Below are 23,144 nucleotides of genomic sequence, written 5' to 3' on the forward strand. Positions count from 1 at the left end.
TGACCTAGGACTCTACCTCAGGTCTCTTGACTCCCAAACCAGGGCTCTTTCTATATGATGTTACTTCCCTAAGAACTGACTGTTGGTTGAAGAGGAATAAAAATCCTGGGTGTGAAAGTGTTTACCTGTAATCTCTATTGCCCAGGATGATGAAGTAAGTGGATTGTTTGAGTCCAGGAGTTCTGGGCTGCAGTAGCCTTAAAGCCAATCTGGTGCCTGCACATCATTTGGCATTAATATGGTGAACCCTTGAGAGTAGAAGGACATCTGGCTAAGGAGAGACTGACCAGCTCAGAACCACAGGTCTGTGTTTGTGTTTGTATATATATTGGAGCACTGGCCAATGAGGCCAATCTCTGTGACAATGCACAGAATGTGCACTGCTTACACAATTTCCTCAGTGGAAGAACTGGAGAATATGTTTCTGAGAAAGTCACGAGCCCAGAAGTCTCCCTGGTTCCAGGGCCAGTTCTCTATCTACAGGGTGTCCCTGAAGTCAGGACACATGGGACATCTCATTAACTATGCATATTTTCTTTTTAAAATCAATCTATTATTTATTTATTTTTAGCTTTCAACATTCATTTCCACAAGATTTTGAATTACACATTTTCTTCCCATCTTTCCCTTACCCCCACCCCAAGATAGCAAACCTACTGAATATCCCTTCCCCCAATCTGCTCTCTTATATCCCCCACAACTTTCTAGTAGTGCAAGATGGATTTCTATACCCCAGTGCCTGTATGTCTTATTTCCCAGTTGCATGTAGAAAAAACAAACCACCACTTTTTTTTAATATTTGTTTTAAAACTTTGATTTTCTTCAGTATTTTTAGGGTCTCCTTTAGCAGGCTGTTGACTTGTTTTTCATGATTTTCTTGCATCATTCTCATTTCTCTTCCCAATTTTTCCTCTACTTCTCTTACTTGATTTTCAAAAAACTTCTTGAGCTCCTCCATGGCCTGTAACCAATTCATATTTTTCTTGGAAGCTTTTGATGCAAGAGTTTTGACTTCTTTGTTTTCTTCTGGTTTCATTCATTTCATTTCTTGTAAATATGCATAGTTGATGAGTTGCCCTATGTGTCCAGACTTTAGGGACATCCTGTACTATACTATGCTTTTTCTGGAGCATTAGTGAAGATTATACCTATAATTACTAATGAGAGCAAGTATATAAAGGCATAACTCACATGAGCATTTTGACATAGTGGATGGCCTTTGAGTCAGGAAGAGATGGGTTCAGATCCTGCCTCTGATACTGACTGTGTTGCCATGGGCTACAATGGAGCTTTCTCTGACCTTCAGTTTCTTTTCTTTCTTTTTTTCTTTTTTTGCAGGGGGGAAGGCAGGGCGATTGGGGTTAAGTGACTTGCCCAAGGTCATATGGCTAGTAAGTGTTATGCATCTGAGGTCAGATTTGAACTCAGGTCCTCCTTACTCCAGGGCCACTGCTCTATTTCCTGGACCACCTAGCCACTGTCCTCCTGCCAGTTTCTTTAGTAGTAAAATGGGGACCATAATATTTAGTGCCTGCTTCACACACAGTTGTTGTTTGGCTTAAATGAGACTATTTGAATAAGGCACTTCCAAGAACTCTAAGGCTACTTAAACATCAGATATCAGAATTCGAATTCAGTTTTTGCTCCTCCTATTAAGAAAAGTGAGAAGATTGCCATGTTATCTGTGTTGCCTTAGAATCACAGATATAATCCTCTTTTGTGTTGAAGGTAACAGGAGGGGGTGTTGACCATTGATGATGTTTTTTCACTCAGCAGTCAACAAAGGATTCTTTCTTTAATGTGCACCTGAGTGGTGGTGGCCAAGGTGAGACTGAGGTTGGCGTATGTTTGGTGTGGGTCAGGGAGCAGGGCAAGGGATCAAAACACTTTCCACTGATTATAAGCTGACTATGTCTGGCTTATTTCTGGTGGGGAAAGCTGGAAGGGCTTCTGAATTGGAATGGAATAGACTCCAGAAATCAAGGAGAGGATGGTGGAAAGGCTCCCAGTCTGCTCTACCCTCCATGGTAGGGTCTAGGTTAGGTTTGGGAATGGGGGAATATGACCAACTTAACTTTATATATGGAGAGATACAGGCAGATTTAATTGTATTTGTTTGCTGCATTTTTTAAAATTAGCATTTTAAAAATGTTGTTTCAAGGGGGGGCATGGGCCTCACTGAAAGGGAAATTAAAAAAAAAATTTGTGCTTTTTCTTAGGATGCCTAGCTTTTTTGAATTTAACAGTAGAGAGGGCCAAGCCTCTTCTGGAAAATGCATCAGAGAGCACGCTGGTTACCACAATCACTGCAGCTGTTTCTCATCATGACTCTCTCATTGGTGATCCTGTTATTATTAATTCGAACCCTGTCTTCCATCCATTTGTGGTATCTCATAAAGCTGCATATCAGTGGGAAGTAAGTACATAGCTCAAGTGTGTATTTACTTAGAACAATGTCTTTGTAATTAACCCACTCTTACCCTCCAGTACCCTCTGCTGTATATTATAATGTCCAAACTCTGTAGAAGACAGAGCATTTCAATATCCTACTTGAGCATCCCAATTCACATGTGAGTCAGGAACAACTTGGGGGTCCACTTTGAGCCTGGGTAGTAAATGACATCAGAGATTTAGGGCTAAAGAGAACTTGGCAGGGCTGTATCCCAAAGAGACACCCTGACTTTTCAGTATAAAGGTGAAAAAAAATTCTCTGCTGTTTTCAGGTGTATCTGCACACAGGCTTGATTGTTTTGAATGAATCACCTCTAAGCATAGCTCTACTTGGAGTCTATGGTATAATTTACCATTCAATGTGTTGGCATGTATCATTTTTTTTTGCCTACCATCAGAACTGGAGGGTAGATGATGGCTGAGGCAGGTTGATTAGTTTACCCTCTTTGCCCAGTGAAAGAAAAGAAACATGATAGAAAGGAGCTAGAGTTACTGATGACTGCTGGCCCTAACTCTAAAATAATTCTATCAACCCCAAACAAATTTGGACTTCATTGACCTATGATTGAAGGATTCAGAAGTGGCTGGGACTTGTCAGCTCTATATTGGAGAATCCATCTTCCTTTGGTCTTTCTCTGTATAAAACCCCATGTCTGATAGGTAATTGATGATCTAAGACTGAAACTTTTGCAACAGACTGGAGCTGGTTATATAGAACTGTCATAGAGATGATGGCTGAACTCATGCAAGCCGATGAGGTTATGAAAAGAAATTAAAGGAGAAGATGAGAGGGCACAAAATAGAACTTGGGGAATATCCATAGTTAGGGGGCAAGCTGTGGATCATGAACCAGTAAAGGAGACTGACAAAGAATCATCAGAGAGGTAAAGAGGAAAGAATGGATGAAGCAAACTTTTATTAAATACCAAATTATGCCAGACACTATGCTAAGTGTTTTATAAAAATTGTCTCATTTGATCCTCATACACCCTGGGAAATAGGTGCTATTATTATCCCCATTTTACAGTTGAGGAAACTGAGGCAGGTAGATGTTGTGACTTGCCCAGGATCATATAACTAGTAAGTTTTTGAGGCCATATTTGAACTCAATTCTTCCTGACTCTAGGCCCAACACTCTATCCAATGCACCACCTAGCTAAGGAGTTGAGCCATGAGAGAATAGTGTTATGAACACCTATGGAAGAAAGAGTATTTAAGAGAGGTTAATCATAGTGTCAAATGCAGCACATAGGTCAGGAAGGAAAAGGACTGAGAGAACAGCATCATTTGGCTGATAAGTTGTGAGGCTCCAATGGGACAATATCTTAGAAAATACTTTGCAAACTGCAACATGCTAGATAAATTTCAACTATTGATAGCATTGACTATTACCATCAATTATATGGATGCTAGTTGAAGAAAACAACAGTCTCTGGAGAACAATGGAGAGGCTTATGATGAGTGTGAGTAGAAGCCTATACCTAATAATAACCATGATAATTAATAATAATAACTGCCATTTATATAACACTTTAAGTTTTGCAAAATATTTTACAAATATGATGTTATTTGAGGAGGATGTGGTCAGAGAGACGTATGATGGAACAAAGAGATGGGACAGTGGGGGCTGGAGTAACTGATGAGCTTGTCCTCCATTGGTATGTAGGGGAAAGTGTGGAAGGCTACCAGCACATTGGGTGGACTCTTTGTAGTAAATATATGGGAGAACCAGGACCTGGGATGGGCAGGTATGAGCAGGTTGGGATCTGGATTGTTAAAAGGAATATCTGCTTCCCTAATCCATTTGAGTCTTTGAGGGTTATTATTAGCTAATTATATCAATGAAAATAACTGGTTAAGAGGGTTGTTTGGTATTGTTGAGAGAGTTGACTGAATTTTCTAATTAAAATTTTTTGAGAGGGCATTATGAAGATCTAGTTATGTGCAGGGTGTGCCTACCAAAAAGCTGTGACTCATCATTGCATCACTTAGATTTTATTGTTTTAAAAAATTTGAGTTTCTTTTTTTTTAAGCAATTGGGGTTAAGTAGCTTGCTCAAGGTTACACGGCCAGTAATTTCTGGGTGGGTGCTAAGTGTCTGAGCCTGGATTTCATCCAGGTCATCCCGACACTGGAACCGGTGCTCTTACTTCCTGAGCCACCTGGCCGCCCGGTTGAGTTTTTTGATCAAGGCTTATTACCAGGCTCTATATTGAAATTATGACATTCTAATTATTTAAAACAATTCATCCTCTTCTGGATTCTTTCATATCATTAAAAAAACACACAAAATGATGAAAAATTATTTTAAAAATTAAAGAATAAACTTTCCCTTTTCTGGGAAATCTGAGTTCATCATTTAGGCCTTAAATATGTGAAAGTTTCTTTAGTCCACACTCTATGATTAACTTCCAAGAAACTCTCACTCTTTGGCATTTAAAGTCCTTCACAGTCATCCTCCATCCTATCTTTTCAGTCTGCTGGCATACGCTGGCTTCGCCCATCCTGTACTCCAGCTCAACAGACCCATTTCCCATTCCCTGTACATTTCACTCTCTCTCCCGTCTCTGGGCTTTCATGCGGCCTGTCCCCCAGGTCCAGAATGCACCTTCTTCTTCTCAGCTCTGCTTCTGAGAACATGAAGGTCACCTCAGGTCTCAGTGGGAATGCCTCCTAGTTCTTCCTCCTTCCCCCCATTACTATGTTTATATTTTGTATTTCCCTATCTGGATACATGGAAGGTAAACTTCTCAAGGGCATGGACATATTGTGTTACTGTTTTTATATTTTTGGTGCTTAGGACATTCCCTGAATAGTAAGTGCTTTTGACTCAGACTTTTCTCTTACCCATTTTACCTTTTTGTGTTAAAGCAACCCCAGAGGCTTTTTGTATAATGGCATGTCCATCTGTAGTTGATTTTTTTTTTTACAGACAGACAGACACAGACATAGTGACACACACACACTCACACTGGTTTGACCCTTTAAACTGTGTTGGTTGATAACCAATCATATTAGGTCAAATGGTTGTAAGCAGACACAGCCTGTCATTATCCTGGTTCGCTTTCTCCTTCCTTTATAATCTGCCTAGCGACAAGTATCTCCCAGGGTTGTTGTGAAGATCAAATGACATAATAATTGTAAAACACTTAATGCAGTTCCTGGCACATAGTAAGTAGTATATTCAATTCAAGGTGGAGAGGTGGTTAGAGCAACTGACTTGGAGTTAGGAAGACTCATCTTCCTGATTTCAAATATGGCCTCAGACACTTACTAACTGTGTGACCCTGGACAAATCATTTAACCCTGTTTGCCTCAGTTTCCTTAGCTGTAAAATGAGATGGAGAAGGAAATGGCAAACCATCCCAGTATCTTTGCCAAAAACAAAAAACAAAACAAAAACCCCCAAACCAACTGGGTCACAGAGTCAGACATGACTGAAACAATCCAATGACTATGAAAGCAACAAGTATTCCTGGCATTGTACTAAGCACTGGGGATACGAAAAGATTAGTCCCTGCCCTCAAGGAGCTTGTAATCTGTATAAATGTTAGTTACTGTTATTGTTATTATCATGGTAGAGTAGTAATAGCTGATGAGTGAGTTGTACATATCCTAATTTAGAAAAAAATCTACTGGTGAAAAAGAAATGACAGTGTGGTGGAGTTTAGGGTGTGACTGGGCATTGGCCCACTTGAGTCCTAGTCCTACTTCTGCCATTAAATAGGTATATATATATATATACATACACACATATACACACACATACACACACACACATATATACACATATACATTACATATACATTACATATATATAACCTTAGGTAAAAACGTAGTTGGAGTTAGGGTGGAGTGACTGGGGCTATGCCGTGGTGCCAAATTCATTTTCATCCCTTGAGCAGCTAGAAACAGAACTTAGCACCTAGTCAGTGCTAGTATTTAAAATAAGAAACTACTTAGATGGTACTGTTGTGGGGGTGCTCTTCCCCTTCTCTACCCTCTTCCCTCCTCAGCAACTTTCTCATCAGTGACCTGGCACTGGCTTAGATTACCTACTTGGAGCAATGACCTGGTTTTCCTCTCCTTCTAATTGTCTTCAAATGAAGGTGCCTCAGTTGCACCTTGCCCTGAAGGCTAAATTTCTAGTTATGACTAGGCGCTCACCACCATCCTCTCTGTTCCAGTATTCTTATCTGTAAAATGGTGATGTGAAGACCTTCTGTGTTTATTTCACAGGGTTGCTTTTTTGAATATAATTAAATTGAATATGAGACATTACCCAGCAAAGACAATACAGCTCAAGATAAGGACAAAATACATTTGTTAGTATCACTTTCAGTGATTTTTACAAGCATTAAGAAGTGCATATACCTTTCTATTTTGGTTTCAGCCTATCATTACCCATTGTTGAACTTCCTTCCTTCCACAATATTTGCTTATTGGGCCAACAATTACTGTTCTTGCTAAGGAGGGGTGACTGGGCAAGCAGTCAAAAAAACAAACCAAACCAAACCACTCCAACAACTAGCTTCACAGAGAAACAATAGTCCAACCCTGAAGTGAACTGATTATACAAATAAATCAATGTAAATGAGACAAGATGCATTCTGGTTATGTAATCTTGAAATTACTACCTGTCGTAAGGCTGACTAAGATGTACCTAAGTGGTATTGAATGTACTTCAGGAGAAAATGAACCAAAGTGGCCTATTTTGTACACGTACATGTTTCCTGTTTCCTGGATGCCCTAATCAGATAACATTCTCAACAGCAGAATGAAACCCAAACTCAATATCATTGGTCCTATGTTCCCAAATGAGTCTTACAACATCACACATTCTTTTCTTTTTCACTTGGTCTTTTAATCAATTAATTAGTGAACAAATCTTTGGTAAGCACCTACCATGTGACAGGCATTTCTCAAGGCACTGGGACCACAAGAACAACATTATTTGTGTAATTATTGACCAGAAATATGATGCACCCAATCCTAGGGTTGGAAGGGATCTTAGTGATCATTCAGCCTGTCCCATATAGCTGTGAGCTGATAAATTTTGAACAGCTAGATTTTGGAAACAAAACCAACAAAAATCCACTCCCTGACGCACTCAAATTAATCTGCATTATTAATGCTTCCCCAAGCATTAATATACAATAAAACAGCAATCTGGGCCCTGATTTGTAGCATTTGTCAATTTGCTAGGTGTAAGTGCTCACACTAAAAATTTAACAATCGACTCTGGTCTAACACAAGCTTGATTCCATATTTAAACAAGAATCCTCTGAATAAGGAATATTGGAACATCCCCCTAGAGTGGTCAGTCAGCTTCTGCTTGAAAATAGCCTCCTGTTAACTCCATCCAATTTTGGATAGCACATAATGTGAGAAAGCTTTTCTTTAAGAATGAAAAATGAATGGAGAAGCATTTCTTAAATTCTGTGTGCTGGGCACTTATTAAGTGCTGGGATTATAAATACAAAATGTGATAGTCTCTGCCCGGGAGTGAGTTGTAGCCTAAAGAGTCATAGGAATAGTAGGCCATAGGAATTGAGAGGCAATTAGTTGACATGCCCTTTCTAGAAGCAATAGTAGTATTGATTCGACTAATGTGCCCAAAGCAAGAGGTGGAAAGTGGAATCTGGGGAAGCGTATATTCGGTGGCAAGGTAGACAACAAGCTCACCCAGATGGATGGCATGTGAAACGTGGTTAAGTTCATAGCTTTACAGCTGGAAGGGCATTTAGAGGCCACTGAGTCCAAACCCTTCATTTTATAATTGAGGAAATTGAAATTGAAAGATGTTAAATGCCTTGCTCAATGTCACACAGTTAGTAGTGAGTGTCTGAATTTAGGTGTTCTTGACTCCAGGCCCAACACTCTATCCAATGTACCATCTAGCTGCCTCTGATACATAGAGTGTCCTGAAGCTGGTAATGCAGTGTTAAGCTATTTCCTGACCTTACAGAACCAGTTGGTCCCAGGGTAGAAGTTCTAAAGCTGGCTGGGTTAACCTCTCCTGAGCCTTAATCTGCCTCTCTGCTATTTCTATCTAGGGCTCCTAGTTCTGCTCTCTGGAAGACAAATCTAATCATTTTTCTTTATGACAGTCCTTTAAACACTAGAAGGCAGCTATCATACCTCCCTGAGTCGTCTTCAGGATTAACATGCCCAGTAATGATAATCATTAACATGATTATCATATAGCCCTTTCTATCTTTATGCCCTCCTCAGGAAGCTTTCCCAGCTTATCTGTGTATAGACATAGCACCAGAGATAGGGCCTGATGAGGACAGAGCATGGTCATTTTTCCTGGACATTATGCCTCTCTATACTAGACAAAGGTCCATATGGTCAAAGCTACTTTTTTTTTTACAGTAGCAATGTATGGCTGTGAGAGTTGGACTATAAGGAAAGCTGAGTACTGCAGAACTGACACTTGCTAATTATTGTTTTGGAGAAGACTTTTGAGAGTCCCTTGGACTGTGAGGATATCAAATTTAAATACTCAAAGAAATTCATTCAGATTATTCATTGGAAGGACAAATACTGAAGATGAATACTTTGTCCACATAATGAGAAGATGGGACTCATTGGAAAAGACCTTTGTGTTGGGAAAGATTGAAGGCAAAAGGGGAAGGGGATGGCAGAGGGTGAGATGGAAATACAGTGTCATGAAAGCAATGAACATGAAATTGGACAGACTTCAGGAGATAGTAGAGGGTAGAAGGGGCTGATGTGCCATGGTCCACGGGGTCCTGAAGGGTCATATGTGACTGAATGACTAAACAATAACAAAATACTAACCTAGAGAAACATTATTAGCTTTGGTAGATGCTATATTACACTGTTAACTCCACTCCTATGTTGTTTCTGATCTGCTAAAACCCCAAATGCTTTTCATAGGTAATGTTGTCTAGCTATGTGGCTTCCATTTTATACTTGTGACATTGATTCTTTGATCCCATGTAGGGCTTTACATTAATCTCTAGTAAATTTCAGCTTTTTTGAGCTCGTCCATCTTTCTAGTCTGTCAAGATTTTTCTGGACTTCAACTTTGTCATATAATATGTTAACAATTACTCAAGGCTTTGGCTCATCTACAATTAGATAAGCATATCATTTATGTCTTCATTCACAAACACTTTAGTACCACAATGGGCCAGGTGCAGGTTCCTTGACCTTTAGAAATTTCTCTCCAAATTGACATAGGAACATTCATGGGTATTTTTTAGGTCTACTTACCCAGCTAGGTCCAAATCCACCAAACTATTGTCATTTAGTCCCTGTTTCTTTTCTATCTTGTTCACAAGGAAAACATGAAAGATTCCTATGTCTTTTGCTGAAATCTATTGCCAATCAATCAGTTATTATTTGTTGAATTCCTACTGTGAGATTGGAAAGTTAGGTTGGGGCAAGCTCAAAAGGAGTTTTCAATGCTAAACCATTGACTTAAAGTTTGACAATAGGGAACCACTGGAGTTGGTTGAGTGGGGGAATTGGCATGGTCAGATATTCACTTAAGGAAAATTGCTCTGGCATCAGTATTGATGGGTTGGAGTGGTGAGAGACTTTAGAAAAGAGACTACTTAGAAGTCCATTGGCATAATCTACATGTGAGGTGATGAGGATCTGCTCTAAGGTGATAACTATGTGAGAAGAGAGAAGAGGTCAGCTGTGAGAGATGTTGTGGAGGTGGAAATGGCAAGATTTGGCAACTGATTAGAAATACAGGATAAAAGGGAATGAAGAGTCGAGGATTATGCTAGTATTATGAGCCTGGGAGACCCAAAGAGGGATGAGTTTTTTGGGCAAAGTTAATGAATTCTATTTGACATGTTGAGTTTGAGATGTCTTCATGGCACCCAGTTTGAAATGCCCAGTAGGCAATTGGTGTTACAGAATTGAAGTTCGGGAAATTCTCGGGCTAAATTTAGAGATCTGGGAGTCATTTACATAGAGATAATGGGGGTTAATGAGGTTATGAAAAGAGTAAAGAAGGAAAGGGGAGAGGGTGCAGGACAGAATCATATGGAATATGCACAGTTAGGGGCCCTCATGTAGTTGGTAAATTAGCAAAAATAACTAAGAATTAGAAGTCAGATGGGTAGCAAGCAAACCAGGAGAGGATAGTGTCTCTATGTAGAGGAGAGAGTGTCTAGGAGGAGAGGTTAATGATGTCAAATACAGCAGATAGGGCAATAACCATGAGAAAAGATAACAGATCATCAGGTTTGGCAATTAATAGATTATTGGTTTATTTGGAGAGCAGTTTCAGTCATGTGATGAGGTTAGAAGTCTGCATTCTCCTGGTTTACCAGTCTAGTAGCTTTTGTTCTAGGGAGGATGCCACAGAAAACACAGATGCTCTTAGGGAGTAGGAAACATGCCTTATCTGATTAAAAACTTGCTTTAAGCCTTATAAAGCAAATTCCTAATATCAAGTAGGAAGTAGGTAGCACAGCTATTATAAACACTTTAAAAATTTCATTTCATTTTTTTTTTACTAAAGATGAAACTGAGATTCACAGAAGTTAGGTGATTTTCCCAAGATCATAAAATGAATAGATATTAGAACTGGATTTGAACCCAGGTGTCCTGACTTCAAGTCCAGAGCTCTTTCTATACCTGGTATAACATTATGTTGTCCTCTGATGCTTAAATATCATAATCCTCTGCTATAGGGCTATGCTGAGGAACAGACACAATGCTTCCCCTAATAAAACTGTAAGATCATTATGAATCAGCAGTGTGATGAAACAATCAAAAAAGTTAATGAAATCTTAGACTGCATTAAGTGAGATGGGGCTTTCAGGAATAAGGGAGTCACAGTCCCTCTGTACTCTGCCCTAGCCAGACCACATCTAGATAATTTTGTATGTCTCTGAGCACCATGGTTGAATATTGATAAACTGGAGAGTGTCCAGAGGGAGGCAGCTAGGATACTGGAGGGCTTTGAGTCTATGTCATGTGTGGCTAAATTGAAGAAACAGCAAATTTAATCTGGCAAAAAGAAGACTCAGGAGGACCATAAGAGTTTTCTTCAAGGAAGTGGAAGATTGTCATGTGAAGGAGAGATTAGATTTGTTTTGTTTGGCCTTAGAAGGCAGCAGGAGGAGGAGGAATGGGTGGAAGTTGCTGAGGTCAATTTGACTTCCCAACATTGGGAACTGTTCAAAAGTGAAATGGGCTGCCTTGGGAGGTGATAGCTATGTTATAGTGGGAATTGCTTTTTAAGATTGGTTGGTCTTGTTAATAGTTATTGAAGCTCTTTCTAATCTTCAGATTCCATGATTCTGTGACACAGTAAGAGATAAATACTTTTGCCACATTGAGGAATGAGTTGTCATGGAATTGTTGTTCCATGTTGTTGTTTTTGAAGAGGACCAATGACATCATGATGTTGGGGTCAGGGCACAGTGTGCCTGACTGTGGCTGATTAGTTCAATATGAGTTTGGAAGGCTCTACCATAGGCTGAGCACAAGTAGTCCATTAGAATATTTGGGATGGAGATGGCTTTGGATTTTCACAGCCTGTGTTTCCTTTGTACTTTTGTGATTCCGCTTTGCTCATGGAGTATGGTGCTTTCTTTGACAAAGGCATGCCATGGTGGGTGGTACTGTGCTAGGACATCTCCCATATCTCACAACTGACACTAAAGTTCTTCAGAGAGACCTTGAGAGTGTCCTTGTATCACTTTTTCTTACCACTGTGTGAGCGCCTGCCTTATGCAAATTCTCCATAAAATAGCTTTTTAGGTAAGCATGCATTTGACATTTGAACTATGTGTACAGTGTGTTGGAGTTGCACTCTCTGCAGCAGAGTCTGAATGTTTGGCAGCTCAGCTTGAGAAAGAACCTCAGTATCTAGCACCTTATCTTGTCAGGTGATCTTCCCAGTCTTCTTGAGGCAATCATGTAGAAGCCGTTTAGTTTTCTGGTCGTGGAATCGAGCTAGACAAAAGGGGCCCTGCCTGAGAATACAGCTAACAACAGATCTCTGGACGATCCCACAAGTCTCAGCAGGCCAAGCGCAAAGTCCATGGAGGTTGTTTATATAACCCCTCCAAGGACTCTAGGATCCACCTACCATTCCCTATGTGCAATTGCTCAAACATATGGCGCTCTGTATTCCATTTTCCTGACTTTGCCCTGCTTGGCCCCCACCCAGGGAATGCTTTGCTCCTTCACTTTTGCTTCTTGGTGTCCTTGGTTTCCTTCAAAACTCAGATCAAACCCCACCTTATGCAGGAGGACTTCCTGTTTCCCCTAGTTGCTAGAACCTTCATCTTTCAGATTAGCCACCATCTACAATTTCTATTTGACTAGTTATTTAAATGTCATATCATCTATTAGAATGTGAGCTTCCTGAGGACAGGGACAATCTCTGCACTTCTTTTCATCTTTGGTGCTTATGAGATGCAGCACTTGGCATGTAGTAAACACTTAATAAATGCTTGTTGATGGACTAGATGTGTAGGCAGGGATGGTGCAGGGTAAAATCAACGAGAGGGTCAGCCTAGCAAGATTAACTACTTCCACACTACCAATAGGGGCAAAGATAAGAGTTCATTGAGTTGATAAAGGCTGGTCCTAAGTCTGATGAAATGTACTTGCTTGTCTTCTGCCCTGTTTCATACCAGTTGTTGGGTGTGGGAGGCTCTGGGCTCACAGGTGTAGATCCTATTTAGAAGGTGGGCAGAAACTTCCAGATGGAACTTGACCTTGACTGAGTCTATGATCCAGAGGGTGGAATTATTTCACCATCGGGATAGAATTAAAGGAAAGGGATTGGATTCACAGAAAGACCTAAAGCACATACATGATAAAACCAATTTTCATTGGAGTTTTCCAATACAATAAAAGATGTGGCATCTGTTTTTCTGATTCTCTACCAATTGGGCAACTTTTGAAACCAGAATTTCACAACATTTGCCTAGTAAATATTCAATTTGGCAGCCAGTGAGGAGGCCCAAGTATGACTTCCATAGCACGTAGACAAGTAGACCTAGGGTTAATAGAAGGCTATTATTTATAATTCTTGGGGGAAGGAAATGAATTTGCTTCTTCTATGGTCCTGGAGCTTATGTAAAATCATTGCATTTTCATTCATCTCAATCCTGAAAACATTGCTGAGTACCTGCTATGTGCAGGTGACTGTTAATTTTGGGGGAGACAGACAGAAAGAAAAACAATCTCAATTCTCAAGAGAAGACCACAACAGGTAAATAGATAATTTGGGGCAAGGGAGAGCATTTACAAGTAGGGCACTGGGCCTTGAAGGAAACTGAGGATTCTAAGAAGGCTAAGTGACGATGCCTGCTCCTTCGGATCCCAGCTGTCAAAGATGTAGCTTTTACAAAGGTATGGGAAGCTGGGCTTGAGGAACAGCAAGTGGAAGGTGGAGTCTGACAGGAAGGAATGTGAACTGAGTCTATTGCTAGGTGACCAGCAAAATAGAGCTTTACTAGCTTTGAACCTAAGCAATTCCATCCTGATTTTAACAGGACTGTTTTAGTTTTCTGGAAAAACAAAAATATAATAAAGCTTTTGTGGGAAAAACTTCCTTTGCTCGGTATCCTGTTTAAATGATTTTTTTCTTTTTATAGTTAATTACTGTTTCTGTCGTCTGTATCCTGTTTTGTCTATGCCAGAGATCACCTATATCTTGGTAGAGCAGATGTTTCTTGACAATGACCTTGTTGTTTTGTACTCCCATGTATTCTTGTAAGCATTCTCTTTGATTTTTGTTGCTTTTCTGTATTAAGGGAACCTTGTAGGAAAATTGGGTTGAATTGGCACCCAGAATTTTCTCTTTCCGTGCAACTTTTTTGCATTATAAGTAAAGAATTATTTACTAATGACTTTATTTTGTTGGTTTTCTTTCAGGAACAAAACATTTATTATGTACTTACTGTGTGCCAGGCACTCTGTTAAAATCTGGGGCTACAAATATAAGGAAGCAAGATGGTCCCTGCTCTCAAGGAGTTTGCATTCTTTTGTTTTTTGGAGGGGGAACACAGGGCAATTGGAGTTAAGTGAGTTGCCAAAGGTCACATGGCTAGTAAGAGTTAAGTGTCTGAGGCTGGATTTGAACTCAGGTCCTCCTGAGTCCAGGGCTGGTGCTGTATTCACTATGCCACCTAGCCACCCCAAGGAGTTTGCATTCTAATGGGGAAAGATAACACATGAAGTGTTGTTGGAAGGAGAGGTGTAATGGCCTGGAATTTGGAGGATGATCTGGAAAGAGGAGGTAAAAATTCACTTCTAGGAGCTTGGGGACCAGGCCAGATTTTCTTGTAGGAAGGAGATATAGATGATGGCAGGAGAGTAAGAAGAATGAGTTGAGTGGGTATGAAGGGAGGTTGACAAGTACTCAGGTCCAGGAAATCTAGAAGATACAGATACAAATGTTACCTGTATCTAGAAGATACAAGGTGTTAACTGACATCCACCCCTACCCTCTCACTGTAGCCTCCCAAGTGAGATTCAATTCCAAACCAATCTATCAAAATGATGTGATTGATGGAGATGGTCTTGTCTCTCAAGTTGTCTAGCTCCCCTGATGAGCCTTCTGTGTGGAAAATCTCACACCTTCAACTATATCTCTTTAAACTTTTTAATTAAATTATTTATTTTTAGTTTTCAACATTCACTTCCATAAGTTTTAAATTGTCTCCTCCTCCATCCCCAAGACGGCTTGCAATCTGATATGGGTTCTACACATACATTCCTATTAAACACATTTTTGCATTCGTCACGTTATATCTCTTTTGATTAGCTGGTAACGGCCAAAGAACCCAAGCTGGACTTTGAAACAGTGGCTTCCTATACTCTGGTGATCTATGCCCGGGACAGTGGAGGCAACTCAGCATCTCAGACCATTTCAATCCAGATTGTAGATGTCAATGAACCGCCAGCTTTCGTTGGATCACTCGCTCAAGTTGACCAAGGTATAGGGGATTATTTATTTTTTAAAATATGTCTGAATGATTCTGTTTGTGCATAAGCACATACCCATATCAATCACTGAACCCAGACCAAGCACTAGGATCATCCTGTTTTGGATCTTATCTATGCTTTTGTTCTCCTAGTTTATAGAATTAATTTGGATGCCACAGTCTCTGCACATGTGACCCTAGAGCTATCTATTCAGGAGACAGTAGCTTTTCTTGTTTTTCTTCTTTGGGACCAAAGACACCTACCCAGTCAGCCAGCCACTAATATTTATCCCATGCCAAGACACTTACTGGCCACAATTTCAAAGGTATGGTGGGTAGGCTTTCCCTTGAGCAACAGAAGCTCAGAGTTGAAAGAGATTCCACTGGTCAACTGGTCTAACCCATGCTTGAAAACCCACTACAATGTATTTGATAAGTGGTCATCTAGCCTGGGCTAGCCCTGCTTTTTAAAAAGTTTTTCCTTATAGAAATCTTATGCTTTCCCCTTTGTAATTTCAGTTATTACTTTTAGTTCTGCCCTCCAGAGCCAAGTAGAGCAAAGACAATCCATCTTATGTATGACAGCCCTCCAAATACCTGAAAATAGATCTCCTATTCTCCCTCTGCCTTCTTCCCTCCATGGTAATCATCCTCGGTCCCTTCAGATGATTCGTATATTTGCCAGATCTCAAAGGCCCATGCTCATTGCCTTCTTTTTGGATATTCCTCAGTTTATCTACATCCTGCCTAAATGGTGATGACCAGAATAATAGCTAGCATTTATACGATGTCTTAAGGTTTGGAAAGCACCTTACAATTATGACCTCATTTTGTTCTAACAGCAACCACGGGAGTTCGGTGCTATTATTATTTCCATTTTACAGGGAAGGAAACCGAGGCAGGCAAAGGTTACATGTCTTGTTCAGGGTCAAAACTAGCAAGTGCCCAAGGCTGGATGATTTAAAGTCAGATCTTCATGATGCTTGGTCCCACACTCTATCCTTTCTGCCAGAATTAAACATTTCACTCTGGGCATGGTCTTAGCCAAGCACAGAAGGATGGCATTTCTCTATTCCTGGATGTTCTACCTCCAAACGCCACTTAAGAGTGCCTAGGTTTCTTGGTTGTCAAATCACATTTCCCAATTGCTAAAGAAATAAGCTTGGGAACAGACTTCAGCTTCTAGTGTGGATCACTAGAGAATCATTTGAGAATCAGACTGTAAATGGGCTTAATGATTAACTGGAACTTTCTCAATATTTTAAGGTGATGAAGCTCACTTTCCTACACCTGAAAATGAATGAGCTTTCATTTATATTGAACTCCTTTGTAGAACACTTTACTCAGATTGTACCAACATTGTGAAGTTGGGGGAGGGGAAGGACAAAGCATTAATATCTTTATTTTATAGTTGAGAAAGGCCTAGAGAGGCTAAGTGACTTGCCCAGGGTCACACAACCAAGGCAGAATTCAAACTGAAGTCCCCTAACTCCAAGTCTAGCCTTCTTTCCTCTATGCAATCTGACCTTAGACACTCTCTAGCTATAACCTCTGTCCACCTCAGTTTCTTCATCTGTAAAATGGTGATAATAATAATGACACCTACCTCCCATTAGACATTAAGTGAGATATTTGTAAAGTGTTTTAAACCTTAAAGCATTATAAACAATGTTGTTGTCATTGTTTCTATTATTTCTATTATTATTTCCATTATTTCTATTTATTTCTATTTATTTCTAACTGCTTTGGAAGGAAGAACAGAGGAATGAGGGGGAATGGTAATATCTAGATTTTATTTCAGACTTACCGAATGATTTATAAAGTTCTTCCTTCCTAACATACTTCAAAGCAATACAAGTATTATTATTCTTATTCTGCAGGTGGACATGGTTATTTTCCCAGGTGCTGCTGGATTGTGTGGTTAGTGGACCTGGGTTTAAATCCTAGCTCTGCCACTTAACAACCTAGGTGGCCTTGGGCAAATAATTTCCTTTTTCTTGTCCTCAATTTCCTCAACTGTAAAAGGAAACAGTAGGTCCAGATGACTTTTTATCCTTGATAATGTTGAGAGAGCAGTTTTAGTTGAAGGATGTGGTTGGAAGCCAGATTGCAAAGGGTTTAGAAGAGAGGGAGGAAGAGAAAGGAGAGGTGCCTAGTATAGGGGCTTTATCAATTTTGCATGCATTATCAAAGAGTTCATTCTTAAAGTAGAGATATAGGACCATAGCTAGCAGAGATTATAGGATCAAGTGAGGGGTTTTCAAGCATGGGAAAGGGGAGACTTTCCATAATTAATTCAGCAGACATTTATTGACCACTCCCTATGTAAAGTTCACTGTTAAGTACTGAAGAGGATACAAAGGGGCATGAAATGAGCTTCTACCCCACTGGTCCTTGCAGCTTTCAAGGGAAATAAGCGAAGGAACTGTATAGCCTTCCTTATACACTGTCAACGTTACCATAGCAGTTGACATTCACATAGATGCTTTAAGGCTGGCAAAGTGTTTGGTACACATTGTCTCATTTGATCATTATAAGACATTTATGAGGCAGATATGACAGGTATTACTGTCCCCATTTTACAGATGAGAGGATTTAGGTTTAAAGAGATCAAGTGATTTCCCCATGGTCTTACAGATTGGGGATTCAAACTCTATGTCCAACCCACTTACCAGGGCTGCTTTTCTAAAGATAGAGAAAGCATTCATTAAGTACTTACTAGCTGGCAGGCTAATACTAGCAGTCAAGACAAGCCCTATCTCCAAGGAGTTGATGCTCTAATGGAGAAGACAGGTGCTGATGATCTGAGGCTGAGGGGCAAAGGGGAAGCAGGAACATATTGTAAGTATGTGAGAAATAACTAGCTAACCAGCAGAGTTCCCAGTGTGCCTTGCTACCTTTCTAAAGCAGAATTAAGTGCCAAAGAGAGATACAAACAGCTAGGGGGATTCAGAGAAGGAGCAATCCCCTCTAGTTAGAGAATAATAGCTTAAACTTTCACAAAGCTTTGCAGTTAATGAAGCAATTTCGCATGCATTACCTTATTTGATTTGCACACAATGCAGCAAAGTAGGAAAGGTATGTATCATTATCCCTTTTTTACAGATGAAGAAATACTCCCAGAGAAGTGCCTAAGTCAGTCAGAGGCAGCCTGGTCTTCTCTCCCTTAATCCAATGGTCTTTCCATATCTAAACACCACACTAGCTCCCTACTGAATGTCAACAATGCCTTTAACGTTACCTAAAACATACTTGGATGTCATTCTGCTTTTTAAACTTTGAACAGTTTGTGACACTGGGCTCATGCTTGAATATTTTCCCTCTCCTGGCAGTTACAGAGATTTATATTCCAGAGGACGCTGCTGTAGGCACGATCCTTTACAGAGTGAGAACCAACGACCCAGAGAATGCCGCCTTAAAGGTAATTTATGTTGTTTGGACTGAGAGCCATGAAGCCTGGTTGTTCCCATCTGAGGCTATATCCACACAATAAAGCAAAGGCGAAAATCAGTGCAATCATTCTGGTCCATTTAATTACAGGGCATTGTTGAGCCCTGAGCTCTCTAAGAGATCGCCTGAGCTCCTCTACATTTCATTCTCTGTATAACAGACAGTTCTAAATGATAGTGATGGCTCTTTGTGCAACAAAGTCTTAGCCCTCTTTATTTTGCTCTCTTGTCATTATGGCTGCACACAAGCACTTTTGTTTTCTGACAAAATTAATTATTGCTGTAATACACATGGATCTGAACTATCGGTTTTGTAATGAACCAGATCTCTATGTTTTCTCCTCAATCACCCCAGCCTCTGCTGCACACCTTAAGCCATTAGCATTCTAGCTAAATATTGACTTGTAGAAAAGTGGATTCATGTAACGAATGATGTTATGGTGACATGAGGTCTTCCCTGCTTTCCCAGTCACTTGAACTTGTTATCTCTGATTTTAGTTAATTTGCTCCTTCTTCTTTATCTTTCATATCCACATTCTGTTGACTCTTCTTCTAAGGTATGTGTCTTCTAGAGCTCTCCCTTATACCTACTGCTAAAACCATGGTTCTCCATGAACTTTAAACCTTCTTCACTTATTTCCTTTCCCCTAGTCTCTCCCTCTTCTAATCCAACCTCCATACCACCGTTGGATTATTTTACCTTATGCACAAGTCTGAATGCATAGCTCTCCTCCTCAAAAACCTTTAATGTCTCCCTATTTCCTGCTGAATAATTCCACATTTCTTCATCTAGCATTCAAGGTTCTCCTCCCTCTAGGGTTCATCAGTCTTTTAACCTTATTTCTCATTACTTTCTTTGAATATATACCAGGGGTGTCAAACATACAGCTCCACTATTTCCCCAAGTGCTTCCCTTATTAGATTGGGAAATATTTAACAAAATAAATCAAATACAATAAAACATAGATGATATTAATATGTGGGTTTCTAATTCAATCTGTAGCCTGCAAGGATCCTTTATATAAGTACATATATACATATATTTATATATATGCATTAGTGACTCCTGTGTCTGGTTGAGTTGGAAGTCACTGCTCCATACTCCAGGAAAACTGGACTATTTACCGTTTCATGACCATATCCCACCCTTTCCTTCCTCTTTATTGTCCCTTATGACCTTCCCAGTGCCTGGAATGTCCCACTGCTCCTTTCCTCTCAATTTCTCTTTTTAAAATTTTGCTCATTCTTTAAAACTGCAATCAAAAGTCACTTCCTTCCTGAAGACTACCCTGATCTTGCCAGCAAGATGAAGGAAGACACATCTCCTTCCTCAGAGTTTTCATTTTGTATGGAGCAGAAGTGCTTCATCTATTAACATATACATGTTTACATTTATGCAAGTGTATACATGTATGGTATGTGCATGTATGATGTTCTATTTTACATTTTAGTTTATTTGTCTCATACCCTCTATGAGATTATAAGCTCCTAGTGGACAGAGACAATGTTTTCTTTACCTTTGAATCATGCACAGTGCCCAGGAAATTGAGATAGGATCTGTGATGTGATTTCACTGGTATAGGGAACCTCAGTTTGTCAGTGAGTCAATGAACATTTATTAAATGCCTACTTTGTGTCAAGGGCTGTGCTAAGTACCAGGGATACGAAAAGAGACAAAAGACCATTATCCCTGTTCTCAAGGAGTCTACAAGCTGATGAAAGAGACAACAAGCAAACAGATCTAAGTGTAAACAGGCAGAACCGATGAAGAAACTCCCTCTACCAATGAAGGTCACAGCTTTCTCTGTGACTTCTGATCTTAAAGAGCTACCCAGAGCATTGAGAAGTTACATGACTTGCCCAGGGTCACTCAGCCAGTAGACTAGGGGTCAGAGGCAGGACCCCTGATTTTGAGGCCATCTCTGTGCCCGCTTCTTATCTAGTTTTTACTAGGCACAAATGGAATATTTGTTGAATGACTGACTGACTGACTGACTGAATGAATGAATAATGTGGTTTTCTTTTACCTGGTGGATGGATAGAACAGGAAATCACATCAGTTTGTTAGCATTTATCAATGCTAACAAGAACAACAAATATTTACCAAGCTCGGTATTTATTTACCAAAGTGCGGTGATGGCCCAAAGCAGGTGAACAACATGGAGATGATTTCTGTCTTCCTCTGTTGTTGTTCAGTCATTTTTATGTTGTGACTTCATTGGGGGGTTTCTTGGCAAAGACACTGGAATGGTTTGTCATTTCCTTTTCCAGCTCATTTTACAGATGAGGAAACTGAGGCAAACTGGGTTAAGTGACTTGCCCAGGGTCACACAGCTAGTAAGCCTCTGAGGCCAGATTTGAACTCTTGAATATCAGTCTTTATGACTCCAGGTGTCTCACTCTTTCCGCCACACCATGTAACTGTTCCTTGTTACGATTTATCATGTGCTGTTTTCCCTAAACTGAGGGAAAAATATGGAAATTCTGTGTGATCATATTATCACCAAAGCTAGTATTAGATTAACAGAATTCATAATTTCCCAGGAGTTGTAGTGGGGATATATGTCTATATATTTAGGATCCATGTTTTCCTCCAGAGACAGTCAATGACATTAAGAAGCCTCATCAATGCTGTTTTTTTTTTTAAAAGAACATTGAAAAAACTCTTGTAATTACATAAAGAAACGGCAGCATTTTGTCAGGCTCCCACACACAGTCTTCTTGCCCTCCTCCCAATAACTCAACAACCTATCTGAGATAGAATTGGAAAGGTCACAGCTTCCTTTACAACATGTAATTTAATCGCCTAATCATGCGTCTCGCACCAAATCAACATGTACGAGATAATAGTTTTGAACTCACCACCAGGCAGATCTACGTGCATGGGACTCAGCTGTCACATTTCAATTGCTCTTCTAGTCTTCTGCTTGAAAATTATCTACTCCCTTGCCCTTTTCTCAAGAGAAAACTACATCATAGCCAAATAGGTAAACTTATAATATAGCATGCAATCACAATGGTTTACTAGCCGATTAATGGCCTCAACTCATTCTAGATGAAGGCCACCCCATGTTTTCTCCTACTGACTCAGTGCTGCTGGTCGGAGCCCCTGTATTTTATTCAAAAGTGGGTTGGCTTGTGAACCCCTAGATAGGAAGACTCACCCATCAAAATGTTCCTTAAAATTTTGACTAAATGAGGAATGACTTCAGTGGTAATGAGAGCTAAATGGAAGCCTGTATTTAATCACCCCTCAATAGATCTAAACTAATTTTGTGAGTTAGAAACTTAGTATGGTTTCTTAGTAACGATTTTCTTGTCTTTAGGCCTTCATTTACTTTCTCTAATTGGCTGGTTCTGGTTTTGACCAATAGCTTAGTCATGAGGGCTAATGGAGTATATAGTTTTTTTTTTTATGAGGAAGAGAAAAAGTTTTACTTTATTAATTTGTTTGTTTCCTTTTAGTTTACAGGATTCAATTCCACAATTCCTTGAATTTCACATTTTGTCCCCCTCCCTCCCCTCCCCCCCTCCCCATGGCGGCTTATAGTCAAGTATAGGATCTGTAAATACTTTCACATTATACATTGGTCAGGTTATAGTTTTAAAAGCCCTTGGAATCAGGAGCAGAGTTTAGTTATTACTAGTGAAAAATCGAACAGTTTTGGTACCTGGCGCAAATAGCCCTCATTTCAATTTTTAAAGATATATTCAATTATAGAAGAGACTCCAGGACATGAGGTCAGTGGGGAGAGAGACCCTGGGCCAATGTACTGCAAGACATAGATCCTAGGATGCTGGCCTATACCAGAGAACCCTGGGATACAGTGAGAATGCAGCTGGGAAGTAGGGGTTGGTAGCAGGGTAAGCTGACCTGGAAGAGAAACTCCCCTGGGGTCTAAGGCACCATTGGACAGAAGTGAGGGCTGAAGAGGTAGAATCACCTGGTAGATTCAGATTTAACAATTTCTTGCTAATCTCAGTTGTTTTTGTTTTTTTTTAAATTTTTTAAATTTTTCAAATGCTTCAGTAACTTCTGATTTACATCATTCATTTTCACCAGATTTTGAGTTACAAATTTTCCCCTATCCACCACCCCAAAATAGCAGTCCCACAGGATCCCCTCCTCTAATCTTCTCTCTCCTATATTTTCTCCCATACTCTTTTCTACTTTTCCAGTAGGGCATGGTGAATCTCTATGCCTCATTGCCTGTATATCTTATTTCCCAATTACATGTAAAATAGTATTAATAATAGTATATATATATATATATATATATATATATATATATATATATATATA

At 39.8% G+C, this 23,144-nt stretch overlaps 1 protein-coding gene across 1 annotated transcript in view; it reads left to right on the forward strand.

Moving 5' to 3' along the window:
- Positions 1-2,206: 2,206 nt before the first annotated feature.
- Positions 2,207-23,144, forward strand: part of LOC138158495 (cadherin-related family member 3-like) — a gene marked incomplete at its 5' end in the record, with an annotated part of 85,968 nt that continues 65,030 nt past the window's right edge. The window contains 3 exons of the mRNA XM_069084564.1: positions 2,207-2,416; positions 15,233-15,404; positions 18,725-18,813. Coding sequence (XP_068940665.1) covers positions 2,207-2,416; positions 15,233-15,404; positions 18,725-18,813 — 471 coding nt within the window. The remainder of the gene's footprint in view (positions 2,417-15,232; positions 15,405-18,724; positions 18,814-23,144) is intronic.

The sequence above is a fragment of the Petaurus breviceps genome, unplaced genomic scaffold, assembly GCF_028583685.1.
Source record: "Petaurus breviceps papuanus isolate PSGF00001 unplaced genomic scaffold, PetGlider_PUasm1.0 174, whole genome shotgun sequence".
Classification (NCBI taxonomy): Eukaryota; Metazoa; Chordata; class Mammalia; order Diprotodontia; family Petauridae; genus Petaurus; species Petaurus breviceps.